This window comes from Aotus nancymaae, unplaced genomic scaffold, assembly GCF_030222135.1.
Source record: "Aotus nancymaae isolate 86718 unplaced genomic scaffold, 86718_ANA_hifiasm-v0.15.2.pri h1tg000006l, whole genome shotgun sequence".
Lineage (NCBI taxonomy): Eukaryota > Metazoa > Chordata > Mammalia > Primates > Aotidae > Aotus > Aotus nancymaae.
In genome coordinates this window covers 62,909,278-62,928,241 of record NW_026988417.1, presented here as the reverse complement: position 1 = coordinate 62,928,241, position 18,964 = coordinate 62,909,278, and the positions used below count along the sequence as shown (strand labels likewise).

General features: G+C 34.2%; 1 protein-coding gene across 1 annotated transcript; it reads left to right on the top strand.

The window, feature by feature from the left end:
- The first annotated feature begins 205 nt into the window (after nucleotides 1-205).
- LOC105731574 (UDP-glucuronosyltransferase 2B7) lies at nucleotides 206-18,386 on the top strand. The gene is made up of 6 exons (XM_064367598.1): nucleotides 206-983; nucleotides 2,271-2,419; nucleotides 4,819-4,950; nucleotides 8,900-8,987; nucleotides 10,191-10,410; nucleotides 17,621-18,386. The coding sequence occupies exons 1-6, from the start codon at nucleotides 263-265 to the stop codon at nucleotides 17,898-17,900; spliced, it is 1,590 nt and encodes a 529-aa protein (XP_064223668.1). The 5' UTR covers nucleotides 206-262; the 3' UTR covers nucleotides 17,901-18,386.
- The last annotated feature ends 578 nt before the right edge of the window (nucleotides 18,387-18,964 follow it).

Here is an 18,964-nt window from a genome sequence, read left to right as displayed (position 1 = left end):
CAAGAACAGAAAACCAAACACCACATGTTCTCATTCATAAGTGGGAATTGAACAATGAGAACACACGGACACAGGAAGGGGAACATCACATACCGGGCCTCCTTGCCATCCACATGCTCAGGCTGTTGATTTAATGGTAATGTATGTACTTTGAACTACAAGGGTTACATTTTAACTTCTTGACTAATTTATCTTTGGATACAACCATGAGAAATGACAGAAAGGTACATCAATTGGAAAACAAGCATTGCATTGCACCAGGATGTCTGTGAAATGGACTTCAGTACTTCTGCTAATACAACTGAGCTTTTACTTTGGCTCTGGATATTGTGGAAATGTGCTGGTGTGGGCTCCAGATTACAGCCATTGGATGAATATGAAGACCATCCTGAATGAGCTTGTTCAGAGAGGACATGAGGTCACTGTATTGGCAAAGCCAGCTTCCATTCTTGTTGACCCCAACAATCCATCCACTCTTAAACTTGAAGTTTTTCCTACATCTTTAACTAAAACTGAGTTGGACAATATCATCATGCAACAGGTTAAGAGATGGTCAGACCTTCCGAAAGATAATTTTTGGTCATATTTTTCACAAGTACAAGAAATGATGTGGATATTTAGTGATATACATAGAAACATCTGTAAAGATTTAGTCTCAAATAAGAAATTAATGAAAAAACTACAAGAGTCAAGATTTGATGTCATTTTTGCAGACGCTATTTTTCCCGGTGGTGAGCTGCTGGCTGAGCTACTAAACATACCCTTTGTGTACAGTCTCTGCTTCTCTCCTGGCTACACTCTGGAAAAGCATGGTGGAGGATTTCTTTTCCCGCCTTCCTACGTACCTGTTGTTATATCAGAATTAAGTGATCAAATGACTTTCATGGAGAGGGTAAAAAATATGATTTACACGCTTTATTTTGACTTTTGGTTCCAACTCTTTGATATGAAGAATTGGGATCAGTTTTACAGTGAAGTTCTAGGTAAGAAATTTTTCCAGTTGGTATCATTAAGATCTAACTTGTTTGTGTCTTTGAAGCAGAACTTATGTAAAGACATAAAGTTAGGGTAGTGGGGTTTTTGGTAAGTGAATTTATGAAATGAAAATACAAGACAATCTATCAATCTCACAAATATTATAGAAAATCTTAAATTATAGAATCAGTTAAAACCCTGTGACTATCATTCATATCCAGGAAATCATAAACCTATATATTAGTGCATCTAAGACTTTAAGTAATTACACATCTGTTTTACTATACGTTGTTTTACATTGTAGAAACTATAAAATCCCTCAAGTAACATCCTACTGAATGCATAGGTTTAGAAAGAATGGTTACACATTTTTCTACAACTATCTATATAATTGCAGAAATTGTTCTTCCTTATAAACCTCAGTTTTCTTATTTAGAAATTAAAAGATGTTCCCATGTTACCAGAAGATTCCTTCACAGTTGAGAAAAATAATGTCTGTATCTCAGATGCAAAAATCAATAAGGGCAAATTGAAGTTTCTAATGTTTCTATACTCCTTCACTAAAGAATTGGAAATCATTCATTTAAAGTCCAATCATTTCTTTAAAGTGTGAAGGCTGTTATATCTATATAGTTTTGTTTGAAACTATGTCTCTTTATTAAAAAATATGAGATAGATTAAGGTTGAGTACAAATATGTATTTCAATAGTTTTATAAAAATTTCTGTGTATAATTTATAAATAAACTTAATTAAAAATAATATTATTAAAATCTTAGCTTGAATCCAAAGGATTGGTTGGTACAAGGAGTTCAGCCATACTCTCAAAGTAGTCCACAGTTCAGTTGAAGAAACAAAGATAAAAGAATTAGCTTAATAAGTTATGTAAACTAGACTATTTCTTAGAAAACTATTTTTACAGGTAGAGTAGAATTAATTGATTATGGAGTTCAAAGAGTTGTCTAAATGTCTGTATGCTACTATTGAAACTTTAAAGAGAAAATAAATTGATATTTAATTCTCTATGGCTTATTTTAATAATTGTTTATTATTGTGAGTAATCTGATCTGACATTAGAGATGTAGCTTACTTCACAATTCTCCTACCAGTTTGTCTTTCTTATAAATACACAAGGGTAAAATATATAATACTTAAAATAAATTATGCCTATATATATATATTTCAAAGCACAGACACTTTGCCTATATTTTTGCCTACATTATTCTAACCCTTTCAGAAAATGACTTAAAGTAATTATCTTGTGTAATCCACCTTTTCTTTTCTTTACTACTATCAGGAAGACCCACTACATTATTTGAGACAATGAGGAAAGCTGACATATGGCTTATTCGGAAGTCCTGGAATTTTCAATTTCCTTACCCACTCTTACCAAATATTGACTATGTTGGAGGACTCCACTGCAAACCTGCCAACCCTCTACCTAAGGTAATCAAACTTTTGTTGGTTTTACTTTGTTGGCTTTGAATTTTCAGTAGAAATGATTCTATAGTCTTCATTCAAACTGTTTGATTACACTGAAAGAAAGATGGGAAGTGGGTGGGGTAAAGCAGATACCAATTAGAAACTCAGGTAAATGTTGATACTATCACAAATATGGGAGTTTCAAAAACATTACAAATAGGAACACTAAGGAGAGTTTGAAAATAGGGTTGGTTAAATTAAAGTCTTGATTATGCACACCTAAGAAGGTATTGGCCATTCATTCAAAGAATATTTATAAAGGGATTATCACAAGATGCAGGTAAGTGCAGAATTTTCAAAGAAGAAAAATAGACACAGTTTCTGTCCCACATACCTTACATTCTGCTTTGAAATGTGGAATATAAGCAAGCAATAAAAATTATATAAAACAATTGTCTCAAGGAAAAACCCAATGCGAAGAAAGCATTAGTGGAGATAATAGAAAGTATCCTGAAATTACAGATTAGTAAGATGAAAGCTGAACAATATGCAGGAATAGGTAAAAGAATGACATGGTCAGGCCTGTTTTCAAGTCTCCAAATTCAGCTTTCAGGGAGCGATTAAGAATCAGATGATGCTGAGAGGCAAATTAGATCCGGACAACTATCAGGAGTTGGAATATTTATTAAGCACATTGAAAAACTACTAAAAGAGTTAAGAAATAAAGATATATGAAAAGATTTTCTTTTTAAAGAAATTCTTCCAAGATACTCAATGGATTAAATTGCAGAAGGGCCAGACTGTTAAGAGCTGACCATTCAAGAAATTTTGCATGGATTCAGGTAGCAGATGATGGAAAAGTGGACTAGAATGTTGATAGAGATAATTATGCCTACATTTACAAAACTAGTACCAACTTTATTTTGTGTTGTGTGGAAAAAATACTAACATGGACAAGATACTTAAAATGTTTCTGGCATATAGTCAGGGACTCAGAAATATTAATTTTGCAATTATGGTTATTTTGTTGTTAGTAATACTACTAATTACTTAACATCTGTAAATCACTTGAGATATTCATTTAATAGAACCAGATTGTTTAGCACATCAAGATTATATTCTCTTGCAAAGTCATAGATGACAGGTATCTTGTGGACCTTATTAAAAGTAGACATACCAGTTTTGGCAGTAAGACTAGCTAGCTGAAATTGTAAGATTTTACCGTAAGTAATAAGGATCTTCACCAGTATTCCAGCTTAAAACACCTCCTCAACAATGTAAATGTGTGCCTTTAATATTTGCAGGCAAACCCAGTGTTCATCGGATCTTCCTAAAGCATTTTAACCATTCTGCATTCAGATCCTGGAGGTTTACATATTAGAGCATAAACAAATTCTATTAGAGCAGGTGATCTTTGCCTTATGACAAGCAGCTCAGCAAAGCTTCCTGGGGGAACTCATCTCAACATCATAGCTTCCTGACAGAGAAGAACAGAGAACATGAACAATGCATCTATAATAAAGACCAAATAATTTCAACCACTTGTATCTGAATAGTGCCTTTAGTTATAATACGGAAAAAAAAACTCCGTCAGCGTATAGATTATATTCTTTATGAAGCAACACGAGAACCTCATATATTTTGAATTAACACCACACTTTTAAGACATATGTACAATGTAATCTCTGATGGTAGTTTGTATATCTGTGGAATCAGTGGTGATATCCCCTTTATCATTTTTTATTGCATCTATTCAATTCCTTTCTCTTTTCTTATTAGTCTGGCTAGCAGTCTGTCTGTTTTTTTGATCTTTTTAAAAAAACAGCTCCTGGATTTATTGATTTTTTTGAAGATTTTTTTTTGTGTATCTCCTTAAGTTCTGTTCTGAGCTTAGTTATTTCCTGTCTTCTGCTAGGTTTTGAGTTTTTTTTATCTTGCTCCTCTAGCTCTTTCAATTTTGATGATACGGTGTCAATTTTAAATCTTTCGCTGCTTCTCATGTGGGCATTTAATGCTATAAATTTCCCTCTAGACACTGCTTTAAACAAACTAGTAAATCTGGAGTTACTACATTTTAGTCATGTAACTACATCATATCCAAGTTACATTATACTCATGGGGTATAATATTTTTTAACATTGTCTCCCTGACTACAATGTAATAGCTCCATTTCTTTTCTCCCTTACACATATGCACACACATACATCTATACATAGACATATTTACAGAAATATCCTCAACAGAGTCTGTGTATCTCATATTTACAACTTGCAAAGAAACTGAGTGAGTCAGTTAAAAAATATTTACTCGAAAAATTCCTGAAAATACTTGATTTTCTCTCTTTAGTAATTTGGACCAATTCTTTCAGTGGTACCTGCTGTGTTGATAGTCTTTTGTAACTGGACAAATTCTTTTTTTCACAGGAAATGGAAGAGTTTGTCCAGAGCTCTGGAGAAAATGGTGTTGTGGTGTTTTCTCTGGGGTCAATGGTCAGTAACATGACAGAAGAAAGGGCCAACGTAATTGCATCAGCCCTTGCCAAGATCCCACAAAAGGTAAGATAAAGTGCCTTCGTGGTTTGGAAACCACTGAAAAAGGCTGTTAAAATTTTAAATAACTAATTTCAGAAACTTCTGACAAATGTGAAGCTGGCCAAAAGTTAGAAAATGAGAATGAGGATAATCCTGGAGAAATTGTGATAACTTAGACAATGGTGGTTGCATTTTAAAAAACGATTTTAAGTATGACCACTCCCCTATGTAAATATGCTGACAGTAAATTGTATGGAGAATGGTATTTAAAATGTGGAGACTTTTCGCCTCCTTTCCTATAAAATTTTGAATTGTATATGTGATCTACAGAGAAAGAATATTAAAGAGTAGATTGAACTCTTTATACTCAAATACAGTCTTAAATATGCTTATATAGCATCCACTGACAGAAGTAATGCTTGTGCGTCAGACTTATGGGTTGCATGTGGCCCTGGGGGTGTAACATTCTTGGTATGCACGAGTGGTTCCTACTAACCTCTGGGAACTCAGTACTCCGTAAGTATCCACAAAAGGGAATTGAGACCCACACTTATTTTTAATTTCTGATATTAACAGTCATGCAAACTGCTGAATTTAACTCAACATATTTCAGGTAACTAAAAATGGTGCTTAATGTAGTCTTTAGAATGACTTTGAGGTGTTTTCAACTAAAAATATGTATCCAGAACTCCGTCCTTGTAGAAATACAAGTAAGACTTATGATAATTTGCCTTCAAAACAATTTTCCTAACTCAGCAGTGCACGATGAGTAAAGAATACTTGACTGACTCTTGGGCCACCTCTATTACTTATTGTACTCTGGAAGCTCTTGGTGAATGTTTACAATTATCGGATGTTGTATTTCTATTTGTACTTTACATCAAATGCTTATATGAAATATGTGACAACAAATAGAGAAGACTGGCTCTGTTAGCAATTATGCAATATATAATCTATTTAAGGATCTGTGGTAAGACAACATGATCAAATGTCATTAATTTAGGAATAATAACTGCCACCTGTGGGGAGTAGGACACTAAGGAGAATGAATTCCAATCCTATGATTAAAAGGGTAAACTACAGACTCTACCTCAGTACATTTCAGAATCTAGAAGTTTTACTTTTATAAAGATGATGCCTGGAAGGTGTTGCTAATGTATTTTACTCCAACAAAAGGAGCAAACTTTTTAACTATATAAATCAATATTTCTGTATGGTTAGTTTTTAACAATGTTTAAAATAAACTTAATGGATATGACAAATTAAAAAAGAAACTTCCTGACTAAAAAACCTGTTGGGGAAGCACTATCTCAGCTATTAGTTCAAAATAAAAAAATATACATGGAAGATGCAAAAATGAAACAGAGAGTGTTTTTCATTGATAATAAATTTGGTATTAATAGTATAATCAGGAATACATTTATGTAAGAAATATAGGTGAAGTTTTGGTATTATCATGATATTGAGGTCAGGTAAGAGATATCACCACATTCTGCCCCTGTCATTTGACCCTTTTGTTTAAGGATTCCTGAGGGCACTTGTACACGCTACAGATGTTAGAAAAAGTTACATTTTAATGAGTAACTTCACGAGCACAATAACAATAGCAGGGTTTTCAAAAAATCTGACATACATCATGCAGTTTAGGCTAGCCATGTAATCCAGCCTCTTGTACTTACTGTACATTTTGGAATTGGCCTATTGTCACTTTTAGGGAAGTATTGAGAGAAAGAACAGCCTAGGCCAACAGACAACTAGTCCAAGTACCTACACAGCCAGATAAATTTAGGGAAAGAGGAAAAGCAGCCTGATCTGCTGGACTGCGCCCAGCCAATGTCTGAAGCAGGAAGATGAAAGAGAGAGGGTGGAGACAGATCCTGCCCTGAAGATGGACCCTGTGCAGTATAAAATGTGGCTCCACGAGGACTCTGCACTATCAGATTAACAACTACTCCAAATGGAGGCAGCAGAAGGAAATATAGGGAGAAGTCAAACAGAAAGAAACCAGGCAGGGGAACAGGTTCAGATGCCTCCTCCAAAAATACAGTAGGTATTTATTTTCTTCTAGAGAGAATAACCAGTGATTTTTGTGTATTTGTCAATTAGTTTTTAATTTCCCATCTGATAAAGCTTTCTTGTAATGACCTCTTCTAACTTTTTCCTGAAACCTGAGTTACTTTAGCACTGATGTAGCAAATAGAAGTTAAACACTGTAAATTCTTGTTCTGCTTATGAGGATTTCTTGGGAGTTTCAAAATTAGCAACTTAAACATAAAAAGGTCTTGGCTATAGAAGAACATATTAATCACTGTCGTCAAGCTTTGTAGTACATTCTCTAAGTGTTAATAATCATTGACCAAATTCAGCAACATACAATTTTGAGTTTATTCAACAGCTGCATTTTTATTCATAATGCCAACAGTTTCCTCATTTCTATGAAAAAAAGAAAAAAAAAAAAACAAATTAGCAATACTGATAATACTCTGAATTTGTGTCAAGAATTGTCACTTGAAATTTTTCCTGGAAGTAGTGCTTGATAATTTTTAATTCCAATTAAGTCACATGTACTACCTTTACAGCAATAATTTATTTCTTTTAAGTTGCTTATTTTATGGACCTGCTATTTTGTCGATCAAAGGACAACAGGCTGTAATATAATAACCTACAGACAAGTAGCTATATGTGAACTATTTCCCATATTACTCAAAAAGAAATCAATACATTAAAATTAAATTTGGAAGATGAAAACTAATATAAAATACATAAAACAAAATACACACATTGGTCATTACTAAATTGTTACTGCTTTTTTACACTAGAATTATAATGACTACCTATAAATGTTTAAACAGTGTTTTATTTTCATTTTTTTAAAAATGAAATTAATTTAACTTTTACTTTTAACTTTTATTTTAAGTTTAGGGGTACATCTACTGGTTTTTTACATAGGCAATTTTGTGTTATGAGAGTTTGTTGTACTGATTGTTTCATGAGCCAGTTATTAAGACTGATATTCATCAATTATATTTGCTGATCCTCTCTGTCCTCCCATCCTCCACCCTCTAATACAACCTCTAATAGACGGTGATGTTCCCATCTATATATCCACATGTTCTGATCTTTCAGCTTCCATTTATAAGTAAGAACATGCCATGCTTGGATTTCCATTCACATGTTAGTTTACTAGAGATGATGGCCTCTAGCTCTATTCATATCCCTGAAAATACAGAATTTTCTTCTTTTTTATGGCTGCATAATATTCTGTATTGTATATGTACCATATTTTATTTATGTAGTCCATAATTGATGGGCATTTATGTTCGTTCCATGTCCTTGCTCTTGTGAATAGTACTGCAATTAACAAACGTGTTCACAGGTTTTATAAAAGAACAACTTATAGTCCTTTGGTCACATACCCAGGAATGGAATTTCTGGGTTTCATGGTATTTTTGCCTCTAGGTTTTTGAAGAATCACCACACTGTCTTCCACAATGGTTGAACTAACTTACAGTTCAACCAGCAAAGTATAAGCATTCCTTTTCTATACGACCTCACCGGCATCATGATATTTTTTGAGTTTTAATAATAGCCATTCTGACTGGTGTGCGATGCTGTCTCATTACCTTTTTGATTCACATTTCTCTAATGATCTGCGATGTTAAGCTTTTTTGTCATATGATGGTTGGCTGCACATAGGTCTTCTTTTAAAAAGTGTAACAGTTTTTAAAATACTTGAACTTTTCATTGATAGTCTAATATTTCTATGGTATTGCTTTGTTGTAAAATCATGATTTCCTTATACACCAACTATAGAAGTTAATAAATGAAATGTGGGTATTCTATTTACATCAGTCTTTGAGTAGTTCTTATTTACTAACATCCCTTGATCTCATTCCCACTCATTTTACTGTTTTAACATTCTATAACTTTTGAGTTCCACTCATGGAATAAGATATTTTCTTTACTGTAACAGGTTCTGTGGAGATTTGATGGTAATAAGCCAGATGCCTTAGGTCCCAATACTCGACTGTACAAGTGGATACCCCAGAATGACCTTCTAGGTAAGACTCTCGTAGACAATACTGGTGACTATGGTGAATAATACAGGACTCTGGTGAAGAAATACTAGTACTAATACTGAATATATTAGTAACAGTACATTAGAGTGTCAATATTTCATCATGAAACAAGTGTATTAAATATTTGTTATGGAAAAACAAAATGGAACTTCTTTCTATTTATTTTCCAGTCCTTGGGGGAAAAGAATAAGCTATAACTGTTGGGATCTTATAGACTCACATTCTTTATGGTCAGAATCAGATGAAATCTTTTTTTCAGGTGTTATTATATCTCACAGTATTTTTCTTTCTTTTTTTCTTTTTTTGAGACAGAGTCTCACTCTGTCGCCAGGCGCCAGGCTGGAGTGCAGTGGCACAATCATGGCTCACTGCAACTTCCGCCTCCCAAGTTCAAGCAATTCTCCTACCTCAGCCTCCCGAGTAGCTGGGACTACAGGCACACACCAGCACGCCCAGCTAATTTTCGTATTTTTAGTAGATACGGGGTTTCACCATGTTGGCCAGGATGGTCTCGATCTCTTGACCTCGTGATCTGCCCACCTCAGCCTCCCAAAGTACTGGGATTACAGGCTTGAGCCACCACACCTGGCCCTCACAGTATTTTTCAGTGCTTTCTGGGCTGTCTTTGTCTCTTATTTCTACATTACACCTGAGTTTCCTCTCCTGCAGGGTTATTTCAAATATCACTAAAAATAATAGCTGTTCTATCACCAGTGACTGCATTTTCTGGAGGATTAAATTCCTAATCTTAATCATAAAGTGATGACACGTTTTATGATGAAGTGTGACCTATCTTTTCTCAATCCTAGCACCACCACCAACCCACTGCCTGCTGCCTTGTACACTACACATATCACACTCTATGACTACACTTAAAACAACACTTTATTTCATGCCAATCTTTTGGTTTTGTTCTTTTTTGCACATTTTTTAAAAACTACAATGCACTTTTTCATTAGTCCAACTGGAAATCTTGTATTAATTTTTGCAGTCTAAAATCACACAAACTATATAGTCTTCACTCACTTATACAGTACAAGTACGTGTTTTTTCCTCTGAACTCTGAAAAGCAATATCAAATTAGTTCAGTGTGTTATCTAGAAAACACCGTCACTTTCAGAGCCTTTCATTGTGCATCTTATTTTCTTCCTACGAATAATTTTGCTAAATTTCGTTCAATCCCAGGTCATCCAAAAACCAGAGCTTTTATAACTCATGGTGGAGCCAATGGCATCTATGAGGCAATCTACCATGGGATCCCTATGGTGGGCATTCCGTTGTTTGCAGATCAACCTGATAACATTGCTCACATGAAGGCCAGGGGTGCAGCCGTTACAGTGGACTTCAACACAATGTCGAGTACAGACTTGCTGAATGCACTGAAGACAGTAATTAATGATCCTTTGTGAGTATAACAATATTTTCCACTAGGTGGTATTTATAGATAGCTTCTTTTGTTAGTAGTGAGTGTCAGTTTCATCCTTTTTATGAGACTAATTTTGAAAGAATTTAAATGATATAACAAACCTGAAATCTGCTTTTATTTTTTATCAGTTATTTGAAAGTTGCATTTGAACCCCATATATCTAATGGGTGACTAGTTAGTGGAACAATTTTCTAAACAAAAATACTTTTAAACTGTTATAGATAACATAAAAAATACATTTCTTAAAAAACTGACATGATGCAATCTTACTAGAAAGGATGAATAAAGGAAATAATATAAAATATTTTAACTAAATATCTAAAATGTCTCAGTATATAACTACTTGCAGAAAAATTAATTTTTATTATTGTAATTATTCTAACAGACTTGAAAATGAGATTTAATTTTGATAGCATAAAACCCATATATTTATGGTATAAACTCCAAGTAGATCTAGTGTGTTTAAGAATCATGAAGCCTTCACCATTAAATGATTTTAGAACATTTTCGTCAACAAAAAGGAAACTGCAATAACCCAGAAGTCACTGCACATGGCCGCTTAACCCTAGTCTAATACCAATTGGTTTTCATTCTCTATAGATTATTCTCTCTAGATATTTCATATAAATGAAATCATACAGTTTAGGATGCTGTGTAAATGGCATTTCACCTAGCCTAATTTTTGTTGTTGTTTATGATTTTTAGTTTTATTCATGTCGTTGTGTGCTTTAATACTTCAGTTCTCTTTACAGCAGTATAGTATTTCATAGTATGGATATGTCACATTTTATTTGTTTGCTTATTAGTTCATTGGCTTTTTGATTGTTTCTAATTGTGACTATTATGAACATTGCTACACATATTTTGCATAAACATGTTTTCCTTTCTTTTGGGTTGATACTATCAGTGGAATTGCTGGCTCATGTGGGAACTGTGTGGTTATGAAGAATGGTTAAACTGTTTTCCAAAGTACTTCCATTCATCACTATCACCAGCAGTACAACATGGTTTCAGTTCTTCCACAATGTTGCCAAATCTGTTTGTCTTTTTGTCACAACCTTCTTAGTGGGTGTAAAATGATCTCTCAACCTGGTCTTGGATTGCATTTTCATTAAGGATAAAGATGTCGAGAATTTCTATATATGCTTACTAATCATTCATATATTTTCTTTCTTTTTTTTAACTGCAAAACTGAAATTTATTTATTTATTTATTTATTTATTGTTGTATTTGGGCTCTGGGGTACATGTGCATGTCCTGCATCCTGCAGGATTGTTGCATAGGTACATACATGCCATGGTGGTTTGCTGTCTCCATCCCAGCCCTCCGTCACCTACATCAGGCATTTCTTCCACTGTTATCCCTCCTTATCCTCCCTACCCCCGCACTACTGTCCCCTGCTCCCTTCCCCTCCACCGCCCACAGCTAGCCCTGTGAGTCTTGTTCCCTTCCCTGTGCCCAAGTGATCTCATTGCTCATTATCCACCTATGAGTGAAAACATGTGGTGTTTTGTTCTCTGTTCTTGTGTCAGTTTGCTGAGAATGATGGTTTCTAAGTTCATCCATGTCTCTACAAAGGACACAAACTCATTATTTTTTATGGCTGCATAGTATTCCATGGTGTATATGTGCCACATTTTTTGTTGTTGTTCACATATTTTCTTTGATAAAATGTCTATTCCAATCCTTGGAACATTTTTAAACTTTGCTGTTTGTCTTATTATTAAGTTTTAATAACTATTTATATATTATGAGTAAATCAGATATATAATTTTTAAATATTTTCTTCCATTTTGAGTGCACTAACATTTTACTTTTATGATGATTGTCTTTGAAACCCCAAAAATTTAATTTTAAGTTAAATTTTGATAATTTATTTTCTTCACACCCCAAAGATAAGAATGTGCAAAATGCCTCACACAGTCCAGCTACCGTCAATTCAGCATTTATAACCACTATCAATAATGTTTTTTAAAAGGAAGTTGTCATCTAAAGGAATACTTTAAAAATACTTTATCACAACGAAAATAGAAGGATAGCAAATAATTAAATAATACCTTTAAATAAAATGAGAAATAATTGAAAAGAGACATAAACCAGCTTGGACAAATAGAAAATAAATATAAAATAAGTGGTAGGTTTAAATGTAATTATACAAATACTTTCACTCAATCTAAACAGTAAAAAAAAAAAAGCAAATACTGAATAAGGACATAAAACATTTGAAGAATGCAATTAACAAATAGAATCTTAAAACTTAAAATAATACACACACATGCACATATATACATACACAATACACATATGTATTATATATATACATATATATGTATATATATATCAACTTGAAGACATATTTTCCTAGAGTATGTTGAATAGTTAATAGTTATCTGAAGTGAAGTGGTGGGCCATAAATAAAGACTTAATAAATACAAAAAGATTCAATATTATAAAGACTATATGGTCCAGCCATAGAGGAAGTAAGGGAGGTTATAAAAATGATAAATATAATATCTTTAAATTTTGGAAATTAAAATAATACCCTTGAAAAAAAATTAAAGTCAAGAAGTAAATCAATTATGCATGCACTTTTATCTCAGCAATTCTACTCTCAATTATATACCTAACAGCTATGTATAAATATATAAATCTAATCCTAAATAGAAGAATGCTTATGACAGAATTAACAATAGTGTCCAAAAACTGCTAGCAACCCAAATGTCAATTAATCATAAAATGAAGACATAATCTATGCTTTATTAATCAACAAAATACTATATAGCAATAGAATTACACAACTGCTACATTTAAAAAAACGAATGAGTACATATTATATACTTCAATCAAATAAACAAGCAAAACTAATGTATGGTATTTGAAGTCAGCATAATGCTTAATTGAAGGTCAAAAGTAGTGACTAAATGGTTCAGAAAAGGAGAGTTATTCTAGGCAGGATGTGATATCCTATACCGAGATCTGACTAGTAGGTAAATTGGTATCTTCAAGATAATGCTCAAGATGATCTTACAGTTTTTAGCTATTCACTTAGTATATGTATATTTTGTATTTAACATTTACATATTTATTTTATGAGTTATATAATGTATTTTTAAATTCTAGGAATCGAATAGCCAAATAAGTGCAGAACATAGAGAAAATCCTAGAGGTTCCATCATAGTGTGGCCAGCAAAAGCCTCTCTTAGAGGGAACACTTCGAGGGAAGCCTCAAAAAGGGAGAGAACAGTGCCTTTGGTTATAGCAAGAAAGAGTTCCCCAAGAGCAGGAAAAAGCTGACAAAATGTGTAAGGTGCTAAAATGAGAACAGCTTTAGGAACTTAAAGAAAAATAGAAGGCCAATCTAGAAGAGAGTGTGTAGGGGGAAAGTGTTAAGAAAAGAGCTTGGCAGTGTCTAACAATGTGGGGTTCCATAGACCAAATAACCGACTTGGATTTTATTATTAAAATGAGAAGCCAGGCAAAACTCTTAATCAGGGAAATATCCAAATCTGACCTTTAATTCAAAAGATCATTCTGGTTACTGGGTGGGAAACACTAGGAGACAAAAGAGTAGAGTAGAAGCAAAGTGACTATCTATGAGGGATGTCACTCACCATGACACAATTCCTTTTTAGGAACTTAGAGGTGATAACTCTCATGTTGCATTTTCACAATCTTTCTTACAGCACTTAAAATGGCTCATAATGTTGAGCACATTCTCATATGCCTGTTTGAGAACTAAGAGTGTAATTGGATTGTTCGTAACACAAAAGATAAATGCTTAAAAAAATAAATATCTTATTTGCCATGATGTGATTATTTCACATTGTATCAAAGCATCTCATGTACCCCATAAATATATACACTTACTACATACCCATTAAAAGTTAAAATTTAAAAAGTAAAAAATTTAAAAAGGCTTATATTTTCTCTGCTTGAAATTAATTTTCTCACCTGACCTTCCATTTCTAATTTAAAAATATGTGTCAGCTCCTTCAAGTCATTTATGTTCTTCTCTATGCTGGTTATTCCAGTTAGCATTTCAATAGCCAAATTGATCAAGTCCGAGAAAGAGTATCAGAGATTGAAGATCAACTCAATGAAATAAAGTGATGAGGTAAGATTAGAGAAAAACAGAGTGTAAAGAAATAAACAAAGGCTCCAAGAAATATGGGATTATGTGAAGAGACCAAATCTATGTTTGATTGGTGTACCTGAAAGTAACGGGGAGAATGAAACCAATTTGGAAAGCACTTTTCAGGATATTATCCAGGAATATCCCGAACATAGCAAGGAAGGCCAGTATTCAAATTCAGGAAATACAGAGAACACCACAAAAATATTCCTCGAGAAGAGCAACCCCAAGGCACATAATCATCAGATTCACCAGGGTTGAAATGAAGGAAAAAATGCTAAGGGCAGCCAGAGAAAAAGGTTGGGTTATCCACAAAAGGAAGCCCATCAGACTCACAGTGGATCTCTCAGCAGAAACCCTACAAACCAGAAGAGAGTGGGGGTCAATATTCAACATTGCTAAAAAAAGAATTTTCAAACCAGAATTTCATATCCAGTGAAAAAAAGCTTTAAAAGTAAAGGAGAAATAAAATCCTTACAGACAAGCAACTGTTGAGATTTCATCACCATCAAGCCTGCCATACAAGAGCTCCTGAAGGAAGCACTAAAAATGGAAAGGAACAACCAGTACCAGCCACTGCAAAAACATACCAAATTGTAAAAATCATCATCACTATGAAGAAACTGTGTAAACTAATGGACAATACAACCAGTTGGTATCAAAATGGTAGGATCAAATTCACACATATCTATATTAATCTTAAATGGAAACAGGCTAAATGCCCCAATCAAAAGATATAGACTGGCACATTGGATAAAATGTCAAGGCCCATCGGTGTGCTGTATTCAGGAGACCCATCTCATGTGCAAAAACACACATGGGCTCAAAAGAAAGGGATGGAGGAAGATTTACCAAGCAAATGGAGAGCAAAAAAAGCAGGGATGGCAATCCTCATCTCTGATAAAACAGACTTTAAACCAACAAAGATCAAAAGAGACAAAGAAGGGCATTACGTAATGGTAAAGGGATCAATGCAACAAGAAGAGCTAACTATTCTAAATATATATGTGCACCCAATATAGGAGCACCCAGATACATAAAACAAGTTCTTAATGACCTACAAAGAGACTTAGACTCCCATGCAATAATAATGGGAGACTTTAACACCCCACTGTCAATATTAGACAGATCAATGAGACAGAAAATTAACAGGGATATCCAAGACTTGAACTCAGATCTGGACCAAGTAGACCTAAGAGACATCTACAGAACTCTCCACCCCAAATCCACAGAATATACATTCTTCTTAGCACCACATCATACTTACTCTAAAATTGACCATATAATTGGAAGTAAAACACTCCTCAGCAAATGCAAAAGAACAGAATTTATAACAAACTGTTTCTCAGACCACAGTGCAATCAAATTAGAACTTAGGATTAAGAAACTCACTCAAAACTGCACACCTACATGGAAACTGAACAACTTGCTGCTGAATGACTACTGGATAAATAATGAAATGAAGGCAGAAGTAAGGATGTTCTTCAAAATCAATGAGAACGAAGTCATAATCTACCAGAAGTTCTGGGACACATTTAAAGCAGTGTCTAGAGTGAAATTTATAGCACTAAATGCCCACAAAAGAAGCAAGGAAAGTTCTAAAGTTGACACCTTAACATCATGATTAAAAGAACTAGAGAATTTACAATCCTTTGGGTATATACCCACTAATGAGATTCCTGGGTCAAATGGAATTTCTATCTCTAGATCCTTGCAGAATCACCACACTGTCTTCCACAATGGTTGAACTAGTTTACACTCCCACCAACAATGTAAAAGTGTTCTTATTTCTCCACATCCTCTCCAGCATCTGTTGTCTCCATATGTTTTAATGATCACCATTCTAACTAGCGTGAGATGGTATCTCAATGTGGTTTTGATTTGCCTTTCTCTAATGACCAGTGATGATGAGCATTTTTTCATGTTTGTTGGCCTCATATATGTCTTCTTTTTAAAAGTGTCTGTTCATTTTTTTTCCCACTTTTGGATTTCATTGCAGCACTGTTTACAATAGCAAAGATGTGGAACCAACTCAAATGCCCATCAATGATAGACTGAACAAAGAAAATGTTGCACATATACACCATGGAATACTCTGCTGCCATAAAAAACGATGAGTTTGTGTCCTTTGGGACATGGAAGAATCTGGAAACCATCATTCTTAGCAAACTGACACAAGAACAGAAAATCAAACACTGCTTGTTCTCACTCATAGGCAGGTGTTGAACAATAAGAACACAGGAGGGGGAGCATCACACACTGGGGCCTGTTGTGGGGGCTTGGGGAGGTACAGCAGAGGATGGGGATGTTGGGGAGGTACAACTTGGGGAGAAATGCCAAATATAGGTGAGGGAGGGAAGGAGGCAGCAAACCACATTGCCATGTAAGTACCTATGCAACAACCCTGCATGATCTGCATATGTACCCCAGAACCTAAAGTACAAAAAAAAAAAAAAGGCAGAAACATCATGCTACCTAACTTCAAACTATACTATAACACTACAGTAATCGAAACAGCATGGTCATGGTACTGGTACCAAAACAGAGATATAGACCATTGGAACAGAACAGAGGCCTCAGAAGTAACACTCATAAGTGGAAGTTGAACAATGAAATCACATGAATACAGAGAGGGGAACATCACACACTGGGGCCTGTCAGGTGGTGGTGGGTTAGGGGAGGGATACGAGGGGTTGGGAGGAATGGGTAGGGATAGCATTAAGAGAAATACCTAATGTAGATGATGGGGTGATAGATGCAGCAAACCACCAAGGCACATGTATATCTATGTATACTATGTAACAATCCTGCACTATCTGCACATGTAACCCAGAACTTAAAGTATAATAAATAATTTTTAAAAATATTAGTTAATGAGAAAGGTCCAATTTAAAAGCCAAACTTTCTATGATGACTCTAATTAAAATACACAAATTATATGTTAATTCTTTAATATTTACTTTGAATCATTTGACACTTTAAAATCTTTCATGGACTTGATGTACACAGGCAAATTAACTTACTTTCAGTGTTGGTATCTTTATTTTTATCCCTCAGATATAAAGAGAATATTATGAAATTATCAAAAATTCAACATGATCAACCAGTGAAGCCCCTGGATCGAGCAGTCTTCTGGATTGAGTTTGTCATGCGCCACAAAGGAGCCAAACACCTTCGGGTTGCAGCCCACGACCTCACCTGGTTCCAGTACCACTCTTTGGATGTGATTGGGTTCCTCCTGGCCTGTGTGGCAACTGTGATATTCATCATCACAAAATGTTGTCTGTTTTGTTTCTGGAAGTTTGCTAGAACAGGAAAGAAAGGAAAAAAGGATTAGTTATAGCTAAAGCTTGAGCTGGAAAACCTGATAGTTGAGACTACTTCAGTTTATTCCATCAAGAAAGATTGTGATGCAAGATTTTTTCCTCCCTGTGACAAGAAACATCTTTTCAAAACCTACTTTGTCAAGTACAAATTTGTTTTTCAGAAGTTTACCATCCAGTTAATGGTTAGAAATATTTTGTGTCAATGAAGACAACACCAGGAAAAATAAAAAAAAATATAAAGCCATATAAACTTATATTGAAGTTTGTTGTACTTATATTGAAATTTGTTGTTCTAGTTCACAGGTTACAGAAAAATAATTTTCTTCAACTTAGCCATATTACACACATTGTACATAAACACAAGAACATTAAGAAGTCCACTGACAATATCAGTACTGTTTCGCACGTACTCAAAATATTTTGGCTTCATTTTGAACAGGATTTTGTTGTTTTAACTGTTGCTAATGAAACTATTAAACTGTTAAATTGTATGAAAAGTCTCTCTTGTCCTTTTGATATTTTGAGATGAGTAGTGTTGCTTGGCTTTTATGATGAGTAGTGTTGCTTGGCATGCAGCTTTATTGTCACAAACTTCTTTTAAATTCATGGCAAAATGTTTACTATTTTAGTGCTTAAGTCATTTCTCAGTGGAAATTATGTGAAATAGAAATATAGCAACTCTTACCTACTTTCTTCTATAACGTTCGACTATTTTACAACATCTTTCGTTTCATGAGCCAATTCTATTTTTTCTAGATGTTCAAAAATATTCGTCTGGTTGATTTTATTCTAAGATTTTAATTACTTCAATAGTTATTTGGGAACAGGTGGTGATTGATTAGATGGATAAGTTATTTAGTGGTAACTTTTGAGATTTTGATGCATGCATAACGTGAGCAGTGCACACTGCACTCAGTGTGTGTAGTCTTGTATCCTTCAGCCACCTCCGACCTTCCTCTCTAAATCCTGAGAGTCCATTATATCATTCTCATGCGTTTTCATCCTCATAGCTTAGCTCCCACTTATAAGTCAGAATGTACAATTGGTTTTTTATGCCTAAAGTACTTTACTTAGA

Bases quoted from the DNA above. Each gene is read 5' to 3' on its own strand.
- LOC105731574 (XM_064367598.1), top strand. From the start codon at position 263: ATGTCTGTGAAATGGACTTCAGTACTTCTGCTAATACAACTGAGCTTT. The intron at 2,420-4,818 runs GTAATCAAACTT...TTTTTTTCACAG, and splicing joins CTGCCAACCCTCTACCTAAG to GAAATGGAAGAGTTTGTCCA. The intron at 4,951-8,899 runs GTAAGATAAAGT...TTACTGTAACAG, and splicing joins TTGCCAAGATCCCACAAAAG to GTTCTGTGGAGATTTGATGG.